Raw genomic sequence first — 27,218 nt, 5'->3', positions numbered from 1 at the left:
TCTCTGTACATTGATGGCTAAAAAAGCTTTATTTTTTTTTTGGCTGGGTCTCCAACTTCAAACCACTGAGCAAAATATAGCTAAGCGACGACTGCGTGGAATACGCCAGATGAATTGCAGGAATGAGTGAAGGAGCAATTCCGCTGCAGATATTTTTGCCACCTGTGGTTTATTGTGAGTATGGATTGAGTGAGATGTCGGCGAGGAACATCGAAGACAAGGGTCTTCATTTTAGAGCTGTACATGGGATGACAAGTTTTAGCAGTGGTCACTGATTCATGTGTGATCATTTAGAATGTAACTGAAAGTATGATACAAACGAAAGACAATAAAAATTATTCGTCGAACGTGATAAACCTAGATTAACTGTAACTTCAACGTCCGTACACTCCGACCCCCGGGGAAACACAAATCAAATTAGATAAATTTTATTTGTTCTTTTTTTTTTTTTTATATATATATATATTTGTGTAAAAAGCCTGCTTTCCTCTTGGAGGGCAAGACGATTATGTTTTTGGCCGAGTATGCACATACAACCAAATATATACTTTAAACTGTGACAGTGTTTCAACTGCCTGCAAATATCTTAATATGCTAAATTGGTCGAGAAATTAGTTATGGAATTATGAGCACATAGCCTGCTATACAGTATTGAACAAGCTTAAAAAAGCAGTCCAGTAAAACGTTTTCGGTTGAACGAAACTACGGTTAGCTGTTTCGAGTCTCATCAAACGAAACAAATACAACACACACAGTGGCGGAAAAAAGTTTTTAAAGTTCTAAAAAGTCATGCAATAAGTCCAAATGTCGCTCAAGCGATCGTTTTATAAAATGTTTATAAAAAAAAAAACTAAAGCTATTGAGACAATGGAAGCTCTCTCCGGGAAAGGGAGACAAACATAATACTTACCGCATACATAGATATACAAAGAGCATTTTGCAATTATACGATTCGAAGCATTTAGGTAGATCTACCTATACATACATTAAATCCGGCGAAAATCATACTTGGGAATCAGTGATACTGGAATCGTCTTTGTCTTCCGTTATCATTACGCCAGAATTCGCGTTTTCACGAACGACTTGTACCGAGCTAAGTAGCTCATCAACGTGGGTAATATCGACAACTTCAGTAATGGGGGTGCTCCGATCTTCTTGCTCTGCCAGGGGACGTGAACAGCAGTTAATGCAAAAGTAGCATAAAAGTGATCTGTAATGAACAATTAAGATCAATATTTATTTCAGAGATAACTCTGGCGGGATCTGTAATGTTTTATGGTAACGCCTTAAAGAACAACGACAGATAAACAGCTACGCTAAAGTTAGCCTCAAATTTTGACGTTTAAATAATCTTGCTGGAAATATTCTGCTCGAACAAATTGTTTTCTTTAGTACGCCCTGCAATTTCGGATAATAAATATAATCAAAATACTTCTGTGAAACGTTGTCCTCCTCAGCAATTATCAACATTCAAATACAACACTTGATGACTTTTGTCTTCTGCGCCTGATTATACTATCGTTAGCATATAGAGCCACAGCAGTTTAACATGCTTGTGTAAAGCTTAATGGAGAAGATCTCTCCATAAGAATCTGCCTAGAAGGCAAGTTAGTTTTTAAGGGGCACGTGATACTTCTTATTTTAATTTTAATGTAACAGTGTAGTTTTTTTCTACCTTCCGTCACCTTCTTGGCGGCGACAGAACTCTGCGTAGCAGACTAGGCCCGTACAGGAGAATAGAAATGAAATGATTATAAGACCTCCAAATGTGTGGAACCACGGAATGAAAATAACCTGACCAGAAAAATCACCATATCACAGCAAAAAATAAAGCTATTTTTAATGTAAACAAACTACCAGACAACTCAGTTCCTGTTAGTCATTGGATTTAAGTTATATAATTGTAAATTTGATGCTGCCAAGGTTTGTTCTAATTAAACTTCACAAAGACGGTGATTTAATGAATTACATTATTCGTATATTGCAGTATACTGTTGATTCGTATGCAATTTAATTGCAAATGAATCATTTAACTTATGTTATGCGAAAAACAGAACAGAGAATAGAGGCATCAACCTTTACATTGCTCTAGCATTTCTCTTGCTAATGTTCCACAGGCATCCGTCTCCAAGTCGTAGACAGGGTGATATTTCCAGACATATTAGATAGAGTTACCTATCAGATCTGCATGATACGAATTTAGCGCTTTTACGGTAATTTCTAAACGTTTTTTCACGCGGGCGTTATCTATTAAATCTTTCTTGCGTTTTGGCCAAAATTAGGTGTTTTGAGTCTCTGAAAGGACACCACATACCATATCTGCAAGTCTATATTAGACTGGATCTGTCATCTCGAGATTTTCATGTTAGCATGTGTCACAATAGCCTAGAAGGTTAGGTGTTTAAGGGATAGTTTCGTTGAAACGGGTCATTATTATTAACTTAGTTAAGCGGGTAACCTTGTGCTCTAATGTTATTAGTTATATTAAAGTCGTAAACGGTAAAGGAATTTTGTCTTCGTTTATTAGCGCCACGGATATCTGTGTTCTTTACACTGCTGGCCTGCAGGGTACGACACGTCACACGCAAGCCACCAATATGGCGCTTGCCTGCAATAGAGCAGGACACATGACGGGAAAAATGAGATTGTTCGTAGGACGCGGTATAAAAGACTCACTTGCTTCGCCGTCCGGTTGCGATAGTTTTGAAGGGCGGATGAGACTCTGGCCAGTGATATCTCAAAGGTAAATGAATGGTTTGTAAGGTTACGGCTGGACAAAATTGCAGACACTGCTTAGCGGTAAGGTTCAAAGGACGCATAAAGATCAGCCCTCCGCACAAGGAGACAGCCCGTCTGGAAATACGGGAAATCTGACCGAGGTTATCCTCATAATCTGGTGGCACTACGTGCTCTCTCTGCCCGTAGCACAATCGAATGCAGCTCTGGGCTGATTCGGCGTGAGCCTTGGGAGAGGAACTGAGAGTATGTAAGTAGTGATCTCGGTGGATTTAGGTCCAACCGACAGAGGTTCACATAAGATACATATTATACTCTGATGGTGCTGGTCTTAAATAAGCTTACGACTTCAATTCTTTCAAAAAAGGCGCAAACGTTAGAAGGAGCTTCTGTCCGTATAAAAACAGTTCTATACCAGTGGCGGTTAGTGGCGCTTTATGCAGTCAATATTTGCTTAAGTTTTAGCTATGGAAACATGAATTTTCAGGGCGACTATGCATACGCAGACGATGGCATATTAAATAGTACAGTTTACAGTTGCAACTGCTCTAATTGTGCCGTTTTATACTGTAAATTTGTGAGGGTACTTGATAAAAAATATATTTCATCCGAAAATATCAGCTTGTAATTAATACGCCTCTAACCTTGCGCTACTGTATTCGCTTGAGTTGTTATCCTACGACCCTTACTAAGTAGTTTGGACGTCTCTGTGCCCGAAGATGCGTCAACTTTCTAACTATAACTAGACATAGATAAGTTGAAAAGTCATATTTGCTTTGTGTTCAAAAGCAAAATAATATACATAGAGCTAAAAAGCTATTGCTGAAAAATACAGAATAACTCATGCTTGAGTAAATGATAAGCGTTATGTATGATTAGAGTGTCCTGTTGTGTATGTATAAACGTACATTGAACGTATGCATCAGACACCTCACTGTAGATATTTAGGGATAGAAAAAAAAGAACAAATTACAAATACATTCGTAAACACTTTCCAACGTATCTATCCCTTGCTTTAGCAATATCGCATATGGCTATATAGATATTTAGAACAAAACTTCATATTAATCTAAACGTATCCTTCTGCTTATCTATTTTCTGCACATCAGCCTAAGTGTGTTGCTGTTTATAATAAGACCAGCCTTAGCTTTCTATTAAATTAATATTAATTTATTAAATTCGAAAAGCAAACGTTCTCATTAAAGCTGGGTTTTAATTGATATTAAGGATTGGTAGAAGGACGATATGTGAATGAAAATACCGACTATTAAAGCGTTCCAAGTGCCGTCGATAATAGAATAGTTAGCTTAGCTAAGATAGGGTCAATCATTCTTGAGCAGTCTGCGAGTGCGGGGGATGTCAGCCTGTAACAGGACTAGATAGATTAGGTTGTAAATACCGGCATTTCTAACCGGCATCTTCTTTTCAGGGTAAACGGTCGATCAATAGCACGGTATTGTATAACTCATAAATCGCTATAATTTCACTCACCATGGTAAATTTCAGTAATCCCATTGATACACTGATAGATTGTTGGACACCGTTGATGCAACCTCGTTCGCCATCATCTACTAATTCCTGTAAAAATTGATTTGCCGCCAGGTCAGCAATCCAGAGATTTGCAAAAGCAGAAAAGGCCTGGATTAAGAGTGCAACAATAGGATAGCCTTTTAAATGTGCTATTCTCCAACAGTAGTGCACTGGAGAGGACAGAGTGGAGTAAACATTCGGATCAAATGAGACAAAATTACATAAGATGAAACATGACTATGAGACAAAGTAAAAACATGACACGTATACGTATGTTTAGTAAATTAGTTATTCTTTGATCAGCAATTTTTGATCTCTAACGTACCAAATTTTGCCAGACATATGCCTGCTATGAGCATCACAAAGGAAGGGTTCGTCTCGTGAGCGACAAAGTTTGTTTCATATTCAGACGATGGTAAACGTGGCGCCGAACCTTCATCGTCGATGGGCGTTTTGTCATTGACAAAATACATAATTGTTTCACTGGTAAACTCTTCTTTTTCTATTGAAGTCGAGCTGGCTGTCGGCAGTTGAATTCCAAGGGAACGTCTAAAGTTCGCTATATCGTTTCCGAATAGTCTGAAAGGTCATGTAGTTAATTTGAAGTTACGAAAAAATATATGTATGTCTTTCGATATGGGCTGCAATAACACTAGTAAACTATGTCAATACATCAATTAACAAGTATTCTCGAGTATACGCACCTGATTAGCATGGGGTCAAAGGGGCTCCCGTTGACAAACATCGAGACGACGCATAGCGTAATGCAGGAAATTAAGAAAAGGAGACCCGTACGTTCGAGTCTGATGCTTCGTTGTAGCCATGGATAGGCCAGTGTGCCAAATATACCTACAAATCCCGTACCAGCAGACACAAGGCCCACAACAGCTTCGAAGATACCTTGCTTATAGATATAACCTAAGATTCAACAGCATTGTCGCAATCAAGTTCTAAATGTATAAAAATGTATCTAGAAACATATATCGGCTAGTGAGTTTTCATATCAAAACTGAGAAACATATTCTTGCGCGTCTAAAACGTCACAGTCGTCTTATATGAGTATGGTTAGAAACAAAAACCTTAAACGTCAATTAAACTAACTAGTCCAAGTGGTCAAGACACCTACTAACCTAGACAAGTGGTTTTTACAGAAAAATTCCTAATAGCTGCGCAAGATTTACTCGGAAATGTCATACGTCAGGTATGACCCCCCACGTCATACTTTCACGTCACTTTAAGCTGTGGTATTTGAAATACCTTGATGATCGTTTACGATCTCCCTATATCATTGTAAGTTGGAATGGGTAACTTACACTAATAGGCAAAATAATCATCGCGGAACAGACGTCGAAGTTGGGCACCTTGAGTGAAGTCATCGTTCTTCATAACCTGCTCATAGACCTTTTACCCTGTTTCCTGTTGTACATGACATGGAAATAGCACAACTCGTAAAGATTTGCGTGTGTGTATTAGAACGCCTCCTTTATAGGGACATGGTAATAGCTTTAAACGGCTTTGACACTACACGCAGAGCCATAATATCACTTTCAGATATTCCCTATCTGCGTGTGTTTTTTTCATTCTTGTTATAAGAACTCGACTACGTGTTTACTTGAAAAACAGACGTTGTACGGCTAAGCAATTAAGCCCCGATTTCCGATCTTGCCAAAGAAGTACAGTGTAAATCAAGCAACGATTCTATTTCATCAAGACTTTGGACCTGTTTAAAACGATACGCATATTCGGCACAACTACTTACGAGTAAATAGGTTCCTCACATGACTGACGGCTATGCATCGTATGAATACTCAATGAGCGGTTGAGAAGCTTGTAGTTACACTGACCTAAAAAACTGCGATGCGTCGTGCAACGTCCGCTTTAATCTGGCTCCCTCAAAATATGTTAACGAAAATCAGGACGGAAACTTTGTGACCCATAGCGTAATTTACGAAATATAAAGTTCGGTAGTATTCTAAGATAACTTTTCCGAATTATGCTAATTTCCGATTTGTAGAGCTTTACAGCTTTACCATTTTTTCAGAGTCATAACTTCTGTTAGCGCAATGTGTACACGCCATGCTATTGTGGCGCGATTTTCATCCTGCGAAACGTTTTCGGTTGAGATTTTGCCATAAGGACTTGTCGTAGTTATATATGTTTCTCTTCGTAGAATTAAAAAATGATTGTAATTACGATTGTGAATTATGGGTATGTCTTAAAAAAAAAAACAGATACATCAAAGCCTTTTATTTCATAAGTTTCAAAATAAGATAACTGAGACGCTGGGCCTATAAACCCACGCTGACATTCGTCTACTCAAAAGTATCCCTATTACAAGAGTATAAAGTTGTTCCTTCTTGGACGTAGCACGGTTATATGTTGCTTTAATATAGCTAATTCTTGAAAAATAATACCTGTTCTCCGCATAATGTAGCAGTAGGATATCGACGGTTTTAAATTAGGGAGCGGGGACGCGAGCGTCGATTTACTATAATTCATAGTTCGCACAATATCGCTTCAAATGTTTGGCCAAATTTAAATTTGATTGAAATGCAATTTTGTTTTTTTAGGCAGACACTGACCCTCGTTGTAAACAAAGATCCAACAAGTATTTTAAAGATGGCACTGCAGTCAGTACTTACCTAATAAACTGACGAAATTTCGTATACTGTTGTCAACATCAGTGCAGACATGATTCTTACCTACGGTAATACTGTCGAACATGAGCACGGTCATAAACGTGAGGGTCAGTCCCAATCCTGCAAAGCAGACAGGGTGTTGCAGAAATCGAATCCATCCTCCCAAATAATCACGCATCTTATAGGGGAGGAGGCTATGAGGAAGGGCCGCATGTCCTCATCTAGGCCATGGTAAGATCTATTAGTGCTGACCCGAGATTTTATTTTATGTATGTTATTACATTCACCTTAATAGGATACTGGTTATATAAATAGTTGTACAATACTATACGAATTCGATGCAAAATGCGACGTAAACTTTTATGGGCCATTTCGCTCCCCCGGTAACGGATTAAACCATAGCACTACATTTACATTCGAGCACGCTGTTCATTCCCTTGACAAATATCGACACACGTCTGCGAAGGTACCTACGAAAATACGTAGTAGAAAAACGGCAATGAAGCGAATCAGTAGAGAACGCACAGCAAAAAAAAAAGAAGGAGATTGATTATTCGTCAAATCTCACGAAAGCACCCAGGTGCTGGCCTTGTAACTAACAAAAGATCTTACTGAATAATAAAGTGTTCCTTTCAGACGATCAAAAATAGTGTCTACACATAATATATGTAAAGAAGGTAATCAAAGTTGATAAGACACTGAAGTATGTATTCAAGTAAATGGACGTTTATAGGCAATGAAGCGAACTAGGAGAGATCGCCAAAGCAGTTGCTGCTAAAATTCGGGCTCATTTGAGTGATAGTTTGAATAAGTAGTTTCTTATATTCATCACGTTCTCCTGATAACTATTAGAGCAATCGCTTATTTTTACAGACTCCTTGCTAATGATATTTAAGTGCGAAGATCGGCACGTTGATGTATAAGTCAAGCAAAAGACAGTATTCGAGGTAAACACTGACGACGTTTCAGCCGGCAAGAAATACGGTGCCCAACGCGCCATGATCGGGCCTACAAAAAGTGGTGCCAGAAGCTTCGAAACCATGTCTATCCGACGCACCATTGCGTTCATTACTACTCGGGGCCAACATTAGACAGAATATAGTTGACATAAGGTAAACATGAACTGCGGGTGCTGATAACATTGAAAGTACTGTTCTCACATCCAACTATGTATGTGTAGGTACTGAAGATGTCACGTACCAGCGAGCTTCTCGCGGCTACCAGGTGCTGGTTTTTCTCCACGCGGACGATATTGGCTAGCGATCGAAGACGGCTAAGTACGGCCATCGCTACGACAAGGCCTTGGCCAGCGACGTCAACCCACAGTTTAATTCTTACGTTGGGTCTCAAACATCATTACCATACAAAGAAATATTGCGCACAAAAACACAGTTGCATTCTGAAAACCCAGCGACATTTTTGCCGCTAAGGATAAACAAGATGCAGACTAAAGGGTTATATTTGCATTCTATTAACTGAATATCGAAACCTGCCCAATGGTAAGAGTATTGCTTTAGTATAACCAATGTATTATCTTATTGGCCCCAACATAGTTTTGAATTAATAGTTTTCATATTACCTCAGCAACAAATTCGAAATTATCTTTTCTATATATCTCGTTCAATAATTCAAATAAATGTTCAGCAATGAATGGATTTGTCTAATACCGTGTAAAGTGAATCCCGTTGTCCCTAGACGATGACGTCCGCTGGGTTTTTTGCAGCCAATTGTATTGTGCAAAGTGTCTTCCTCCATATTCATCGGTTTAAATTGCAAGAAGTCGGATCGAACTGTTGCCCTTCGATGAGTTTGAATTATCAAAGATATTCATAAAAAAAACTCAGATTAATCAGATATTTTACAAAAATAATTGCTTTAGGCGGGGATGCTAGGTAGAAGTGAAATTTAAGTCGGCACTTTTTGGGCGAACTTTTGCGATATTTTTATCCATTTCATCAAGAGATAAATACCTATAAGCAAACTGGATAACAGACTAATAAACCTTACCTTTTGTAAAAAACTAATACTAGTCCGATCACGAGCTTGCATTGTAAGTACAAATGGTGAACACAGAAGTTCGCAGCTTGAACTTTTTGTATACTTAAATTTTGTTTAAAGTCGTTTGTGCAGACCTATTAAAAGAATGCTTCGCAGCACTTAGTTACCAGGATCTGTGTACGACAGGTTCTTCTAAACGTGAGCACAAAACATGGCGCCTCATAATTTTTTTTAAAGATTTAAATATAAATTAAATACAAATATAAGAGAATATAGGAAAATAGAAGTTTGCAACTTGGGCGGATCTTGTGCCGTGCCGCGTGAAGTTTTAAAACAAAGGTCAACGCTCTTTTCTTTATATGCAATTCACTATACGTTACCGTTATACCTTTACAGTAATTTATCAATGGCATTTTTCGTTAATTCCGACAATATACAATCCTATATTGGAAGAAATTTTTTTGTTGGTATAAAGAGGTTTTCTTTTACATTTTTCTTCACTTGTTATTTACCTCTGATGTACCGATCGCAAGTGCTCTTCCTGCTCTATCAGCGCGCCGCAACGGTATTGTAATATGGGTGCCGTTCAGGACGGCATGGCAAAAACGGAACCCGTTCAACGGATGTTCTACATAGAAGAACGTGCTTTTTTGACACTTACTATAATATGCTAGGCCGACCGTCCGAGACTGATAACGACCATTTAAAAGTACCATTTTAAGTCAACTACATTTACACAGCAACATAAAGCTTGGGTGCCTCATAAACTCTCTGAATCCAACATGCATTATGATTTAGCATTACGTCAAAACACTTCGGTCGATATCGAGCGTCACGCCGCCACACTGACCGACTTGTTGCACGGAATTATCATCAATAATTAGAAGTGGTGTCTATACGGTAACCCGAACCAGAGACTGAAATGAATGACTCCAGGGAGAATCCAAAGCCTAATCAGTTTCTTTTTAAAAAAGCTGTTCTTTGCGTTTGGTCGGATCGCGAGGGTCTGATCTGTTGGGGATTGCCCCCTACAAACCACACAGTTGATGGGCACGTTCCTATGGACCAGTACCATGAAGTCAACAAAGCTACTTAAAATAAAAAACTTAACAAACGACGTCAACTCATCCTATTCCAAGGCGATGTGAGGCCGCACACGGCAAACATCGATAAAGCTGCCCTCCTGGATTTTAATGCACTCCCCGAAATCTCCGGACTTTGTGCCTATGTATTTTCGCCTTTCCCGTTCACTGACCTCGGAGAATATATAACACAATAGCATACTATTTTTGTAGGAATAAAAATGGATAAAAAACGGGAATATAATAATGCTTCATGTTTTCCATATGAAAATTAAACTAAACATGTTTAAAGCTAAAGAAAACTTTTTTGGCGATCTCATGGAGTATTTCGGAAAAAAATTGCAACACATGTAACCTAAAAGTTAGCTAAAGACATCACAAACGTAGATAAGGGCAAAATTTGCCAAAATCAGTCTGAGGGTAAAATTTGAGCTCACTAGTATGTCTTTACACACTGAACCCCATAAATTGTTTATGCATATTTTGCTACGTAAAAAATTATTGATGAGATATAAAAAAACAAAAGCTGATTCTTGTTTGGCAATGCGAACCGAGTTACCAAAAAGGAATGAAAGCTTATACACAAACACTGTGCACACCGATCTTTAAAACGATAAGAACTGAAAAAATAACAGGGGAGAAAGGCCATTAGATAACAGCTTGAAACCTTGAGGAAAGCCAACTTACTAGTTTTATTCGCTGCGCCTCGAAAGCGCGAAATAGTAGAAATGTAGAAATAGTAGAGATGAAAAACTACACAGTGGTTATGATATAAACATGGCGTAGCTCAATATAGCTTACATTCGATGTTATGACGGCATTCTTAGTCTCAGTTTATGGTATGTACTCACCGCGATTCAGCATTTCCACCATTGTCTATTTGAATGATGATATTTTTCGCAAACACAAAAAAAATAATGCGATTATTTAAATGACACGTTATTTTATGTACCTGTTTAATAGAGAATGCATCGCAGTTGACAAAAACATATTGCACCCATTTACACTTTGCTCAGCCCTGTCGATATATTCTATCAGCGTATAACGGCCTTACGTAATGTACCTCTACAGACAGCTCTTGTTTCTCCTTTATTAACCCTGTTACTTCAACATGCGTTTTTCTCTTTTTCCGTAACGCCACTACGTCTTCCATACATCGAGTTAACAACATTATTTTCTTACAGCACGTATGATCCTTGTGATTTTATATATCTTACAATCTGCGTCCTGTCGTTTTTCCTTGTCGTCTAATTATAGACTTATCAATTTGTCAATGCAGTCGGTATATCAGGTTGAAAATAACGAGCAAACCTTTCAAACGAGCTGTTTTGTCAACCCATCAGCCGATCGGTGCTCCGAAAAGAATTATGACCATGGACGAGCTAAAGTCGTATACGGCTGCAAGCCGCAACGAGTCTGGATGTATTTTGATCACATTTTTACCGGAATCCCCGGGTGCCACTGAATCAGTCATGCGTCTTCTGTGAATGCTCAACAATTAACACTCTCAGGTTGTACGCGTTGTATTAGCCACTAGTATTTTTTTTTTCGAAAAGTAGACTGGTAGATACACCGTTCTCCCGACTATGATACTACCATGCTGCTATGCTAGAATTACGGCCACTAAGTAGGCTTCTTATACTAACAAAATTGGCGACAAAAACATAATTGTTTTTTTGGAAGGATAACGTTGTGCAAAGCACCAAGCAACGGTATTGCGTTTGTTTAGATTACGCCTGCTGTGTTATGAGTCAGAAATTTGTTCAACGTCAGTATCTACTACTATTGATCGAACAGTTACCGTCTACTCTCGATAGTTAGTATTTAAGTTTTACACATTTGCTTAATAATAAACATAAAATGAAAAAAGAAATGACGTTCGGTTAACGCGAAGTGAAGAAATGGTGGACTTTTTGAAAGTCTTGAGGGAAGGCATTAGTTTCATCAGAGAGTTATGTCAGCCCTTTTTTAATTTTTTTTCAAAACCTTTGTCTGTTCACTGTTTATTTACAACAACAAAAGCCCTGTTGCTTTTCTAAGAGTCCATCGTAATTTTGTTATGTGGTTAGTAAAATTTGATCAAAACGAAGTTTTGTTCTCCACAGTAATGTTAATCTACAGGTGGCGAAGGCCGCTGATGTCGTCCTGCGAAAGTTTGAGTTAGAGGTTTTTCATTCATCGTCTTTTACGAACTTAGCGACAACGAACTATTGAGTTTCCTGATCACTGGTAAATGATAGTACATTGAATTAATGGTACATTTGACAACAAAAAGATCTTAAGAATTAACTCGAGGAGATTCAGCACTTCTAGGAAATGGGACAAAGTCGTAGAGACAATCAATAGCAATAAATGGCTTTGCCGCCATATTCGAGAATAACGCCACGTTTTCTGTTTAGTCATAAATAGATACTTCTTTCAGATTTACCCAATAAACTTTACTTAAAGATGAATAGTATAAGAGTTTTAAAAAGCCTGAGATGTACGAGGAGAAACAGCGTTTTATTATTAATACAAAGGCTTCCTTGTTAGTGTAAGGGGGTAAAAAGCCGCCAGAGAGTAATCCCATCCAGTACGTGGTTAAAATTATGAGATCTAAAAAGGCACTATAGCAGCAAAATAAGCCAAAATGATCATTTGGCTTTGTTATTTAACTAACTGCAAGGTCTCTCGGGACTTTCCATTTTAGATGCTTTACGGTGTCTTGTGTTGTATACTAGGGCTCTAGTCTGCCTGGGCTTCAAAAATAACTACTTACTGTATGTACATCTTCAGCTAACAAGTCATTTCTGCTCAAGTGCACAACAAAAAACAGCATTTTTTCCCGACCAACGTATTATCTGTAGTTCAGTCCAGGCAATATTTTTCGGTGTAATAAAGAGACGGCTTCTAAAGTTGCTAAGATTAATAAACGTTTGAAAAATAAAACTGAAAGAAAAGCCACTATTGAAAGTCAAAGAAATGAAAACAATTGCTGAAAGTAAAATAGATTATTAGAGGATCATCTACTTCAATCTGTTATTTTAGAATCAAGTTGCGAATGAAGATTTAACTTTCATAGAAAACTGTCTTAATCGTATGTACTTTACAGTGTATACAACGGAATTATTGACACCTGTACTTAAAGTATAACAAATACTAAACAACAATAATACTAGTCAAGCTTTGCTTTCATTCAAGGAAAGGGTATCTTAACTTATTCAAATAAATTGATAATATCACAAAAAGATAATTGGGAAATTTTGATAAAGTGTAAAATTACTGAATCGTTTGGCGATCACCATTAAAAAAGTTGTTAAATAATTCTAAAATATAGTTATTTCAAAAAGGCCGCTTAAAAACAGTCGCACAATGATTTGATCTTATTAGTACTTCCTCATAGCCCACGCATATATAGTTGCCTCAGTGAGGTCCATACAGGGTTAGTCTGCCCTTAGAGATCTTTCAATATGTTAGGTCCGGAATTCTCAATGACTGATTCAGTTTACTATAACCAAATTTTTATAACACTGCCGATGATAAAGTGAAATCCTGTTGGAGTACTTAACCTCTTCGTCTAAACTGACTCGAGTTCTTCTCCATTGACAAAATCTTGTACCAGTGTCAGCTTGTAGGTGTTTTTGTAGAAGAACAAACGCTCCTCAAAAATCTCGCTAAGTTCGCCTAGAATGCATGCTTATTACTACACATTAAATTTAAATCACTGGCACTGGAGACATTTTAAATTTGATCTGTTATTAATGAGATAAGGGAACTAGAGGCCTTTACGACACCGCTACGTATTTCTTCTAGGGGTTATATCAATGGCCTTGTGTTCTTTTCATAACAGCGAGATAGAGAAACGATGAAGAGAGCAGAAGCCGGAAGCAGTCTGGCGAAGCTAAATGCAATAAACGTGCAGGAAAGTACAATGGAAGAAAACCGGACTAAACTGTGAACGTGGACCTAATTTCGAAAAAAATTCTGTTTTAAGAAATATTGAAATAATTCAGACATACTCATATGCACTCTATAATGCATGTACAGTATTTAAGCCAGCGTCCGCTGCTGGTTTCAACGTTTAAGTCACCGCGTTGACTAAGCGTTTAGGGAGCCGCAAAGTACTTGTCAAAAGCGTAATTAAACGATTGCGAGAAATGACTAAAATCAAAGTAACTTATACATTAAAAACAACGAAGAAGAAGCGAAAAAAAGATCTGAACGATAAAGGTGACAAGTGCCCCAATCAGGTATAGATAGCATAAGAGTTGCAGTTTAGGTATGCTGATGCAAAACCGTCAGAAGGAATGGTAGTTTCCCGAGCAAAAGAGAACAAAATATACAAGATGATGAAGGAACATAGAAGCTAGATGTGGTAGTATGAGTCGTTCGATTTGTAGAGTCGGTGTATTTATCTAGCCAATGAACGTTTTTATAGAACTAATAACCAGCTTTAGATAAAATAAAAAAGGGTGCGGTACATAAGCGAACAAATGTTCTATTACGAAGCCAGAGATATGTTTAAGGTAAAAACGGAAGTGCGGAAACAGACGCATCGTTTTTTAATAGCGCTTTAACTAGAATTGTTTCTATTATTTAGGAAAGCATTATTTCGAACAAACGAACGTTGTGTAGCCTTATTTGAGTTTGACTTTTTCGGCATGCTACATCTGATCATATCAATTTCTTTTTCCAAATCATTTCATGATTCAAAATAGTTTATTTGTTTCAATTACATGGTGATCCTAGTTAGCTACAGTAAATTAAATTTCTCTAAGAGCACCAAGTTAATTCAACCGTTTGCTAATAAAATTTTCGGATGCCTTTTGCAGTACGATTCAATTTGTTTTAAGCTCTACGTTACCCGTGCTCTAGCCGAAGAACATAAAATAAGAACAATTTGTATGCGATTTCCATCTTCGATATTGCAGAAAAGGTAGTAGGATGATGACGAGCCAAAAAAAAGTAAGAGATAAGGATGCTTTTTATTTTTATTTATGTGCTTATAGTTTTCTACCAGAAGTGCTTAAATAGCCAGCGCCATTACTGAGCGTAGTATACGCTTCGTTCCATGCTCAAATCAGTATATAATCCATTTGTATCGGAAGAAGATTAGTTTATATAAACTAATCTTCTTCCGATACTAAATAGATTAAAAACAAGACTATGGGCTAAATTTACTTAGCAAGAATTTTGTGTTTTCCATTAATGGGAGTTTATTAACTTAATAGAATGCCATATATAGGCTAACGTACCGCGACGCTATAGGATGTGTTAGTTGGTAACTGTCTTTGCTTTAGATAGAGTTTGACACGGTTAGCCTGGGACTCGACAAACCCATTTTCCCTCAGTAGTAAGCATAAGGCATTCAATCTGTAGCCATAAAAAACAATATTGCCATGTTTATAATACGGTGCTTTTTGAAAGGGTACGTGTAAGGGTAAATCCTGAAGTGTGATGCGTGTTGAATGGATTTGCTTCTATTTCAGAGGTTTACTATTCCATTATATCGTGTTATAACACAGGAAGGAAAAATCGGTGCAATGAAAAGTAAACAATATAACAGATATTTTCAAGTTATCGTCATTAAAAAAACTTCTCAGGGTTTTTATTTTCGCATTGTTCACTGGCAATAATAATAATAACGGAACTATGAATACAATAACAAGTAGTGATATTTGTTGTGTTCACTCTATAAATAGAATAAAGTTGAGTTGAAATTGAAAAAGCGCTTGAGCTTTAAGTTCTTCATTGTTTTTAAAAAACTTTTTTAAAATTTTTCTATTTTTACTACATGATAATAATATCGGCACAATTTTGAGTCGAAAAAGCGATAAATATTGAACAAGGCAACTGCGACTAATATTTAGCTTTTGCATAATTATAAAACCTATTTTCATTGTTAAACGTTTCTCCTAGATATTAAGGGAACAAAAAGAAAGTAGTTTCTAACGTGCAGTTCGTAAAGCTCTGTTATGGTAACGGAGCAGCTCATGCAAGTACAGTTACCTGTACATACAATGGAGAGCCCTTATAGGGCCCAATATTATACGTGACCCAAAATAATGTCGCTTATTGCTACATAAAAGTATGAATTGCAGCCCAAACATAAATATTTTTAGGTTTTGTTTTCATAAATGTTCATACATCTGTTTATGCCTCTATGCAGATAAACTTCCCTATATCTATTTTTAATATTCAGATAGTTTAATTACAAAAACTTGACAAAAAGCTCTTTCACGACTACCTGTTCTCCTTGTCCTGTTTCCTGCCTTGCGAGTGTTTCTCGAGGCTTTGGTTTCTTCGAAGCCTTCTTGCGTCACCACTAGGTCCATCATCCTCTATGTCCCCGAAATTAACCTTTGCGTAGCGGATCATCGTCAAGCTCCCAGAGTGTACTTCGTACTACTGCGCAATTTTAGGACATTGATTCCCCGAAGGAAGTTCTTGCTTGGGTGTCATGTCGGCGCACACTTGAAGAAACAGATTTACTTTGACACACGTATGCAGAACAAAGACACAGGTTACATGCAGTATGCAACGTCAGGTCACTCTTAGTTATCGTTGTAGCTCTCAGAAATTTAGGGGATGGCTTTGAAAGCTGCAGCGCCTCTCTTGGTTAAGGCTGCAGAGAAACTTGCGGAAGGGTGCAAGGTCGCTGGCAGCTAAGCGGGTGGGGGAGGTTCCTAAGAGATTCCTAAAGGCTCTCGAAATATGGCTCAAAGAATGGGGCGTGCTTGCAGCTATAATGGCGTTACACATCTGATCCCATGTATCAGGCGCTTCTTGTCTATGTACGTGCGTGTCAATTTTAAGAGCTGCTCAGTCGCTCCGTTACTTCTGAAATGCTCGCTAGAAGCAGCTCTCCCTCACCCCTTTCTCCATCAGTGCTTTAGGGCGCATCGTTGGAGGAAGAAGTAAGCCGCAGTTATTTTGGGCCTTTCGTATTGATTGGGTAAGCTGTGCAGTTCGTCGTCGGCAACTACTGGCCAACTAGGCGCCGAAAAAGCGCCTATGATGCGCTGGTCTACACTATGAATAGTCTAAAAGCATCACAGTGGGACATAGAGGAGTACAAGACCTCTCTGCCAATGAACTTATTAACAGTCGGAAAAGTAACAATACCTTCGTTATGAAGGTGCAACTTAGCACCGTTATCCAAAACGTCAGGTGAGGAAACCTTGCAACTTGTGGTCTATGTTACGTACGGTTACTATTAGCACAGAACGTGAATTGGCAGTTACCTTGTCAGACTTCAGAAGCAAAACGGAAAAGACGAACCTAGTTGGCCAGGAACCATCAATGCACTTAGCAGGAAGCACAGTTGAAGAATGCGAAAACAGTTTAGTAAACGCGAAGAGGAATCGATAGGATTATATGTAGCGTAATCGATAGTGATGGCCAATTTATAGAAATGAAAATATTCCAGCTTCTTTGTGTGGAATATTTCAAGCTAGTAAAAATCATGCCCAAAGATTATTCATATTTCGAAATAGATTTAATTTAAAAGTTCAGTCAGACTGAGAGTTTCATCTGTATGTTGCGACCTGATGCGATGGCTTCCTGTTAAAATCTCGGCCAACGTAAGCGTGTACTTTTGGCTGTCAGGTGAGTTATTTCAGTTTGGCAGGCAATGCTTTATAACTTCAAAAGCTTGTGCCATTTTTGGCACTGGCCTGCCAGTGCGGGGCAGATGAGTGCGCAGGCCTCAAAGGACGGTGTGGCAACAGGCCGACTGATCTTCAATAGGATACTCATTTTCAAGCAAAACACGATTATCAAGCAGTAACTTTTACGCGTCGTTAGCAGTTAAATTTGTGACTTGACAAAACATATTAACCATTTATTCCAACAGTGGCAGCTCTAGCCGAAGCAAACAAGCGGCGGGCCTTTAGGCGCCATTAGAGGCGGTTGTGTCACGGACATATATATATATAGCTATTTCAACAAATTCGACTGGTTAAAGAATTCCTATTCGTATCAGCTTTTGTTCATTCATGGTAAAACTATACTTCTGATACGCTCATCCATTTCATGTGTTGGTGACTGGTATGAGCGAGACATATTTGCTGGAACATGCATTGAATATATTTTCAGCCTGTGAACTCGAGAAAGCTTCCTTCTATAAATCGGTGGTCTTGCGAATTAAAACACTTCCTCCTAAGAAACTTTGCGTAGTACAGTTTTGTTGAAGCTTAATATTAGCTAAATCCAACACAAAAAAAACGGTCCAATTGCTCGAATCCGGGGCCCAGGCCATAGGCCCGTTTTCATAGCGTGATGTAGGATTTGCCTATATGCCGTAAACTTTCTCATCGAATCAAGGTATATACTCAAAAAATTGTGTATGCCAATAACTGACATAGTCGTAAAACTGGAGCGTAGTATTTACAGAAAACTACAATAGACTCGATTATGATATTTACGCATGCGGTAAAGCCACACTTTCCTGCTCGTGTTCAAGTTATCGATGTGGCTCGAGGCGGAAAATTTAAACCAAATGCTGACATTGAAAAATTATAAGCCTTTATATACCCTCCTTTCTTAAGGTTAATCTTCAGTATTAATATTAAAATGCTTTTCTTAAATAAGTTTTAGAGATATATTCGACTTCTTAGTAATATACTGTTGATTTAATGCATCTTTCCATTTATTTTACTGCGATCAAAGGCAATCGCCACTATGAAATAATCAGACTCCTCTTCTCCAGCGTTTGAATATTTAGGTGAATGCAGTTGCGAGTTTTGATTAAATTTCTTAATAAATGCATTTTGGTAGAGTAATAAGAAAGTGTCAAGTTAATTGTTAATCAACCATAAAACACATGGACTCTGAAAAATAGGCTTTCCTTAGTAAGCCGAGCCCACGTGGCCATGCTTACAACAGAGCCATAACTTAAAACATGCTCTACGGGATAAATGAGACCGTAAACCCGTAACAACCAAGGTTACCGTACCAGAGATAATCATCAAAAACCACTGCAATTAAGAAGGTCGTCACGTGTATAAGAGCCTGTAATCAGCGGTTAGAAAGATTCAAATTTAAGCTCTTGAATTTATTTTTCAAATTCGTCTCCGTAAAGTATGTTAAAATAACTTCGATAAGAAAACATGGAGCTGCAAGTATGCAAATCGTGCAAAAGGACTAAAATACATCCACGGTGTATGTAATAAATTATGGCAAGCTAAGGAACTAACTTGTAAATTAGCTTGCAGCGCGAACTGTTTAAGCATACCACCATAAGCATTGAATTAAATGGGTTTTTCTTTTACATTGGTAATTTAAATAAAGTGATTATTAATGGAATTGGGCTCTAGCCTTAACCAGAGTTTTCTGTAGCCATGAAAACATAAAAGTGATCCGTGTTTGATTTGCCCACTTGTTGGACGAAGACTATTTATTATGGCATGAAAATTGAATGAAAATGGTGTATTAGAGAGCTGAGTAGCTTTCTATGCGTCACTTTACATAGATAGTTTGATATTTATTTGAAAAGCTTCATTTAGACATTATCACTCAGTCTATAACTAATTAATTACTCCTTATCAGGTACTCCTGACTATTCATGCGAATCTTGAAATGTGTTGTGTTATTTGAAAGAAAAGTAAGTACTTTTCAGGCTTTGAACCATAATTGAGATCAGATTTTCTAATTAACTCGTGCAACCACTAATACAAATATTAAATATTTTCTAAACACTAGAAAATATCAGTTAAATATTACGAAGTCTTGATTATTAGAGTAATGCGTTATGGCTCAAATGCCATCAACGTTCTAATATTTATGGCCTAAGTCATCTCTTTATCGAGTGTGTAAAGGGCTAACAAACAAAAGAGTACATTTTTCAGGCGGATTTTTTTGAGCAGATGAGGAAGCGCCAGCGCAAAACTCGAATCGGCCTTTAGAAACTGCGGTGTTATTGACATTAAAAGGATTCTGGAGACTCCAAGAGTTTGCTTCTACTACTGCTTGAAAAATCAACATAAGCTAATTTTCGTTCCATTTTCCAATATCCTCAAGCACAGGTTGCTAACATTGGCCATGATGATTCACATTACCACTTAAGATGGTATGTTACAGAACTGTTATATCGTATATACATGGATATATGAAAACAGGATATTTTTTGATATTGTCAAGTCCAGATGTAAACAATCAGAGATGACAATTGCAAAAGACTGCCATTAGATTAGAAACGCAGAGTTATTACCTTGATAAAGAAAGGATTAAACCCGTGGATTAGTGCACTAGCAAAGCATAGGTATTCATTAATTTGGTGGAGTGCTATTGTTACACGAAACGTGACTATTTTATATCCTAATTTTTGATAAACCAATGCGTAACTTCACGTTCGGGCTAGTACAGGCTTAGTCCTTGCGGCCTTTTAATTAGTAAGACGACAACTGTGCAAAATCAGTGGTAAACGAGCATTGTTTACAAAGCGTAATGGTGAGCATTGCTGGGGGAGCACTATAAAGGTGTAAGCGTATAATGAAGAAAAATATCGATTTTCCATGTTGAGGCTGAAGTACGTCTTGTTCTTGTAGCTTGTGCTTTAAATACCCACGGGCTTGTATGCTATAATGCATTTACACATGAGATTTGTACGAGGAAACTGACATTTCGAGAGGTTTTTTTTGTTATTTCAAATATTTACGTTTATAATCCAATATAAATGACAACTTACCAATTTAAATGATGTGCAGCCTGAACAGTTGAAGCATATCTGGCTAAAACGAACTGAAATAAGTAGCTGGCGGACAAGCCGTTTTGGGAAATTAGTAAATTATACTGAACTACTAGTATTATTTTCTCTGCCATTATTTGAACTGGAGTGTGCGGTAAAGAAAAAAGCATCCTGTGGCATATACGAATTAAGAAAAAGAAAGTACGTGTGCCGCACTCGTAGAATCAGCCGCGCATCCTTCCGCAATTTAAATTCACGCAATGAGCTTGACAACTGTATACACTTGCTACATAAATTATTATAGGTCTGAACTCAAAGGAAAATCTTCAATAAAATACCTTGTTCAGTTGGGACAGTATTGCGAACGATTTGGTTTTCAGTTAACTATCATAGGGATTGAGGATCAATTTATTAGTGCCCCAACGAAAATCTCTAACGTAGTCGTTTTGAAAATTGTTTTTACATCCTTTTAAGCACTGCCTTGTGTTTAATGAGACTTGCGGTTTTTACAATAGAGAACAGTATAAAAGTTTGAATATATTTTTTGAGAATATTTATTTATTTTTAGTATGAGATGAGAGCGACACTAGGTGATGACAATAACAGGATTAAGTCTAAACACTTTCGTCTTGTGATTTCGTAAACAATAATGTGTGACCAGCATATAATGAAATCGGGATAGTTGTTACGGGCTCAGCAGTCTGCTAACGTATTAAAACCCTTCATCTAGGATTCTATTCCTATTGATTTTTGTAGTCATACTGTTTATCCGCAGAATATACAACTTTTTTTTTTGCTAATTGTGTTGATTTTGCGTAAAATGCGGGTAAAAAAGTTTTTTTTTTGTATGACATGTAGGTAACGCATTTCTTTAGCGGAAAATTATATTGAATACTACGTAATCACTCACACATGTTATTAAGCGCACGCTGTATATGGTCGTATCCTTTTCATTTCATTAAATTTGAAACCTCTGAAATCTATTCAAGGCCAGATTGAAAGTTAAAATATAAGCTGTGACTATATACTCAGACTCGTTTAGGCGAAATGTTACGTTATAGGTTTAGTAGCTCCGGGGTCGCTAATCTGCCAGTGGTCAATAAATAACTAACCATTCGTTTAAAGTTCGAGTTCTGATAGATCGCAAGAAATTACATCCATTAGGACAAGTTTTTTGTACTTAAGGTACGTCGACTTATAGCTCTGGCAAACTTTCCCTTAAAAAAAACTTTCCCTACCGATAATTAACCTCATATTCGCTACTTCACACGTATAAATAAAAAAAGAACGAATATAAATGTTACGATGGACTCGGCATGTCTTAATCGCCATGAGCTGTGCAATAACGAGATAGAATCAAAAGGCGATTGGGATACGTGGGCATAACCTAACCGCAAGAAATAATAGCAACGTCATAACATTATGGATTAAAACATTGTTTTTTTAGAAACGGTTAGTTTCTACTTTGATTTCCAACCTAGATAAAGGAAACAGTACATAATTTACATTTCTTCTTAATTGAACGTTTTTGCAGCAGCCAATATCTGTTGTACTCATAAACACAAAATCAATGTATATGAATTTTTTATATATAGCACCGTTAACTGAGCGCCGGGGTAGACGTACACTCAAGGACTGATAATAACCACCTAACAGTAACGAAACAAAGTTTCGTCGCACGTCGCGACACTAACGGTAGAGACAATTAAAGAGTTATAGTGGTTAATATCTCTGCAAGAGTTAGGAACTTTTGTGTCACCTTGCATATTCAACACACTTTACCCCAAATGAAATATGTTTTTGCTCGTTTGAATAGCATATGCAACTCAATACTTTTCCAAAGGAAGTGTATGAAATATGGATGTGTTGGTTGGTAGTAAACTGCAACTGTTGACATTAGACGAGGCGAACTAAAATTTTGAAACCAGTTCTTGATTTTCAGAGAAACTAACTAAAGATGCTTTTTCTTTCTTTTGTGCAGACCTTGAACTAGTTATCTGTAACGCTTGCATCAAGTTATACACTGTATTGTTTCGTGCACTTATTCTACACTATGTCGACGCTTAAAGTTTATTTGCCCCCTTAGCAATCAGCTTATTATTATGATTATTCCATACGTTTTTCGCATCGCTGCGTAATTAAGATTTTTTCAAAGTTTTGATGTACCTAGATTCCTCAAAAGGCTCACCTTCTATCAGGTAACACGTAATTCAACGTTACAGCCATTCCATTGTTTGTTTTTTGTGCCACACCGAATTTTGTGAAGCAAATCTAGTATAAAAACGAAAAATAGCGGTTTCGGTGATCTATGAAGCGAGTCCCGCAAACATTGAAATTATTTAATTTCAATAATAACTTTTAAGCTAGTTGGGCTACAATGATGATTTAACATGTGCTAGGGGCGCTTAACTTCATTATTTAGCCACCTGTCCCTGCGCCCCGGTAGCTTATGGGCAACCATATACCTACTAGTTGCGTTTCCGTATGTGGATCCTCTATCCGTGACTTTTCGAAGTGAATCGACAGTGGGATATATTGCCCATCACTCGCCCTTTCTAAGGTGCGGGAAGCCTCGTAAAAACATGGACTTGTTCATTGCGGAAGAAGAAGAATCAACAGATTATTAACTCGCTTACTCTCTTGTAACTTCGGTGTGGCACTAAAGTCTGGCATGTTCATTAAATAAACAGACGGCGTGCTTTCGATAGCCGTATCAACGGTTCATGAGTCTGTTGAGATAAAAGGCTGCATTCACTGTCTAATTTTCAGTGAATATCCCACAGTAGCAGATGCTTGTGATGTCCGCTGCAGTTATTGCCATTACTTTACACCAGAATCCACTCTGCGCTGTCATTAAGCTCTAGTTTTTTTCCAAGACGATAGCATTCTCCCCCTTGGTCTCTCTTCGGCTGGCGGTAAGCACTGAGCCATGTCTCGCCTATGGTGACCATGTGTCTCAAACAGGCTTATGTTAATTAAGTTCCGCAAATTAAATTAGGAACACACCAAATGCATTTTCAACTTTTTGAAGTCAGTTTGCAAAGGACCCGGTATTCTCATTTTCATAGATTTTGGTTTTGATTCCATAACACGCTGCAAGCCAGCTTCGGCCCACAAAGCCCCAAACTCCAAGGTCTGCTTTCATGAAAAGTCTTGCAGCAATGTGTTCTTGTCTTTCCGGTCTCAAAACCTAGTCATCTTTTTCCTGGTCTGCAACACTTCAAATTCCTGAAACGTTTGCACGGGGCACGTACTGTGCTTTTGCTTAAGGCCTGATATTTTCAGAGATCCTCCATGAATTTTCGCAGCGCTGTGATCCTCGAGGAACAAAAATTTGCGTTTTTTGCGAAAAAGAGCGTTGATTTTCTAGACTGAAAGGTATTTTTCTTCCGCATCCTATTTGTTCTATCTGTTCAATTGGTATTCATTTTCTAGTTTTTCTAGAAGTTTCTAGAAGACTATAGTATTTAGTAGCAAAATTTTGTTTACTCGCAGCACGTAGTTCAAAAGTTATTCAATTTCAAAGTCCGCTGGATTCGCTTGTAGCAGGCTGGTTGCTTCTTACAAAATTTAAACGTTTAGCTTTACTTTTGGAGACGATTTTACAAGACCTGCTAACTCAAAAGCACTGCGCCGAAACTACAGAGATCTTCTGCAAAAATTAAGCAAACAAAACATCATATCCCGTAACTAGTAATAAGACTTTAAAGGATTATATATGATGAAAGCTTTCACCCCTGTAGCAACCAGTTTAGCTTGAAAATCTCAGAACGACCAGTGAAGTAAACAGTAAGTTCTAATTATTTTAACACGAATATACTGTGATTACCTCATAATATTACGTTGCATTCAGAAACATTTATATTAGTCCTTCTATGAATAAAACTTTTGAGAGCACGATAATAGAGGCCGTATCATTTAAATAGCAAATAATTAAAAAAATAGAAGGGCCCTCCCTGCACAAGGAACTAAATCGTCTGCTACATAAAAATAGGGCAGAGTGAGTAAAACGGACGTAAATATAAATATAGACGTAGATTATTACAAAGGTTTTATAAATGAGACTAGATTTTTAGCTAAACAAATCTAAGTTAGTTTTTTTAACTTATACCTCAACTACAATGATTAAAATCAAATTTTTTATTCATCAATAACGGTAAAGAAAAATAAAAGGCATACAAACGCACGTTTAGGAAGTTATTTGGAAATAGTCCAGTTTCGCGAACAATAAAAAAATTGAAGAAAGGAGTATTTTACGAAATGTTTAGATCAGAATTAAAGAACATTTTTCATGTACAGGGATATTAGATTCTGCTATGAAAATCTATTAGGTTACGTGATGCTCTAGCGCGGATAAAAAACTTATATAAGTTTTAAACTACACACCACTAAAAGGTGATACTTTATAAATATTTACATAATGTCTCGGGCTGTCTATGATTAGAAGAGGAATGAGTGTTATCTCAGAGTTATGAGCTTAAAGGCGAATACAACATTCGCTTGTGAAAATCAAGGTTCAGTCAGGTCTACCGAAGACTAGTGAAAACACTGTGCCAGGAATCCTTTAACGAAACAATGATGTGTCAAATGGGAAGATTCAGGACTACAAAGAAGGTGATTACATTTTCGGGCTCGAATCGAAAGAACCAGGTACTGTGATCATAGAAGCTTCTTGTTTATGTCGACGGTGTGCTTCCAATGGCTTTTCTGTTGATAAGAGTTTTGCAAATGGTTCTATCACACATCAAAAGTACTTCTGTTTCGACTGTTTTGGATCGTGAAGAACTTTTCTTTTTCATTTTTAGTATTCTCTATTTTTATAATATTTATTTTTAATCAATTTTATAATATTTATTTTAAATAAATCTGTATTAAACTAACAGAAAGCGAATTGGCCATGCGCTGTTTTGCTCAAAAATCCCTAAGGTTACAGCAACTTGTTCCTCCGTTTGAGATCCTGAGGTGTAGTCATCTAGATGGAAATTTGTCTTCAATCTCCTAATTTCTGTTTTTAAAATTATTGCGTTTAAATCCTAAAGACCTTTTTGCCCAACGGTTTCAACGGTTATCGATGGATTCCATCTTCAAGAAACAAAAACGCAATTTTTCTGAGTTAATTTCCAGCACTGAACGACGTCTTCAGCTCTAAAGTAGTTGTTTACTACTAACACTGTATGAGCTTCTAGCCGTACAATGTTAAAGACTTGATATACATATTTACTAGACTTCATCCGCAAACGGCATGTATTTTAAAAGTTATTCAAAATTCTCGACCCGCTAAATAGTTACGGACAAGATAATATTTTTAGATAGCATCTAGACATTGTTTAGTTTGGCAAGGTTTTTTTTGACACAACTGAGAACGAAACAATTTCTTTTGATAAACGTTCAGAACCTTTTAGCGCCGTTACTTGCGAAACGGGCAATAATGTCTGTGGCCCGGTAAAAACGAAGATCGAATATAGCAAAAACAGGGAATCCATAAAATATCATAATCTTAAATAAGAAACGTCAATTAAAACCGCGGATGGCTGTTTGATAGGCTTTAATATTCTGCGCCTATCTAAACTGCATATACAACGATGCATAAGCAAATTTATATATTCGTGTTCTGAAACATAGCCTCTGTCTTTTTACAAACATTTTTGATTAAAAACTGACCGACAAACATTATCTTTGTTAGCCTTTTTCATCAAATTATGTATCGGATAATACATGCAGCGATTAAGTTCATACTACTTGGGTAGGATTTGAGTTAAGACCTTAAAGCAACTGAATTATATAAATGTAGCTTGTCACTTCGATCCTACAATACGCCTCACTGCATTTCACAATGGTATGCAGAACGAACATCACGATAGTCATTCATTTCTCTACAATCGTAAGATTTGAATATTTCTTACAATATAGAAGAGTTCCTAATACTAATTTAAGCCTTCGGTCAATTGCATCAAAGTGGTCCTGCGTTAAGAGTGGGTAAAGAGGGTCCTCTCGAGTCATTCTTTCTAAACCGGCGCCCAGCTTCCCTACAAACATGGCTAATCGATGGTACGTCTGGTTCCGCAACCTGAAAGTTTATCATATTTTAATAACGGCATAAGAGCATTCCCCTTATATTAATTCTATTCCAGTAGTGAATATCATCTATAAACACGAATATGTTTTAGAGCCACCGTGTCGTGTAATTAACAGTGTAACTCGTCCAATTTACCGACCACTGCAGTATGAGGATACGAGCAATATGAGCATTTATGCGATCAGTTGACTTGCATTGGTTATGTACGAGTCTGTGAATGACAGGAGAATGTGCTTGAGAGCTAATTCTTCCGGCCGAATGTTTTTGTTACATTTTTTCTAGCCAGGCTCACAATGCAACTGTTTTTTTCCAAAATAGTCGAATAAACAATAACGTTGAGTTGAAATTCTTGAAAACCTTGGTGGAGAAGTCCTATATATCCTAGTAGTGCTGCAATTTCGCGCTTAGACATGCACACAATATGCTTCAAATGCGTAGTTACTTCACTTAGTACTTTGGCTTTTGACGTTAAAATAGAGCTAGCTAAAAAC

General features: G+C 37.4%; 2 protein-coding genes and 1 long non-coding RNA gene across 37 annotated transcripts in view; 1 reads left to right on the top strand and 2 right to left on the bottom strand.

Moving 5' to 3' along the window:
• Positions 1–16,450, bottom strand: LOC111246163 (uncharacterized). Of its 31 annotated transcripts, none has more exons than XM_086977882.1 (11): positions 16,212–16,450; positions 8,573–8,703; positions 8,106–8,330; positions 7,314–7,375; positions 6,969–7,025; positions 5,580–5,682; positions 4,971–5,184; positions 4,592–4,845; positions 4,228–4,314; positions 1,009–1,210; positions 1–301 (listed from the first exon to the last, which is right to left on the bottom strand). In XM_086977882.1, the coding sequence occupies exons 1-3, from the start codon at positions 16,340–16,342 to the stop codon at positions 8,233–8,235; spliced, it is 360 nt and encodes a 119-aa protein (XP_086834008.1). In that variant the 5' UTR covers positions 16,343–16,450; the 3' UTR covers positions 1–301; positions 1,009–1,210; positions 4,228–4,314; positions 4,592–4,845; positions 4,971–5,184; positions 5,580–5,682; positions 6,969–7,025; positions 7,314–7,375; positions 8,106–8,232. The 31 variants fall into 31 exon arrangements, with proteins under 31 accessions (XP_086834008.1, XP_086834009.1, XP_086834006.1 ...); XM_086977883.1 differs by having other exon boundaries at positions 6,909–7,025; positions 7,320–7,375; XM_086977880.1 differs by having other exon boundaries at positions 7,320–7,375.
• A 546-nt stretch (positions 16,451–16,996) lies between these two features.
• Positions 16,997–21,010, top strand: LOC147759098 (uncharacterized). Its single transcript, XR_015319442.1, has 3 exons — positions 16,997–17,134; positions 19,514–19,568; positions 19,813–21,010. It is a non-coding gene; the product is annotated as an uncharacterized LOC147759098 (long non-coding RNA).
• Positions 21,011–21,177: 167 nt separating this feature from the next.
• Positions 21,178–27,218, bottom strand: part of LOC111243107 (glycosaminoglycan xylosylkinase) — a 31,475-nt gene continuing 25,434 nt past the window's right edge. For 4 of the 5 annotated variants that reach the window (XM_022788203.2, XM_022788193.2, XM_022788212.2 and 1 more), the window contains exon 9: positions 26,182–26,718. In XM_022788203.2, coding sequence (XP_022643938.1) covers positions 26,517–26,718 — 202 coding nt within the window. In that variant the 3' untranslated portion in view covers positions 26,182–26,516. Of the gene's footprint in view, positions 25,734–26,181; positions 26,719–27,218 lie in introns of those variants that run through there. The other variant, XM_086977870.1, reaches the window with a different exon arrangement.

Source organism: Varroa destructor, unplaced genomic scaffold, assembly GCF_002443255.2.
Source record: "Varroa destructor unplaced genomic scaffold, Vdes_3.0 BEIS01000001.1, whole genome shotgun sequence".
NCBI classification, from domain to species: Eukaryota; Metazoa; Arthropoda; class Arachnida; order Mesostigmata; family Varroidae; genus Varroa; species Varroa destructor.
The sequence above is the reverse complement of the archived record's forward strand: the minus strand, read 5'-3'. Positions and strand labels throughout refer to the sequence as shown.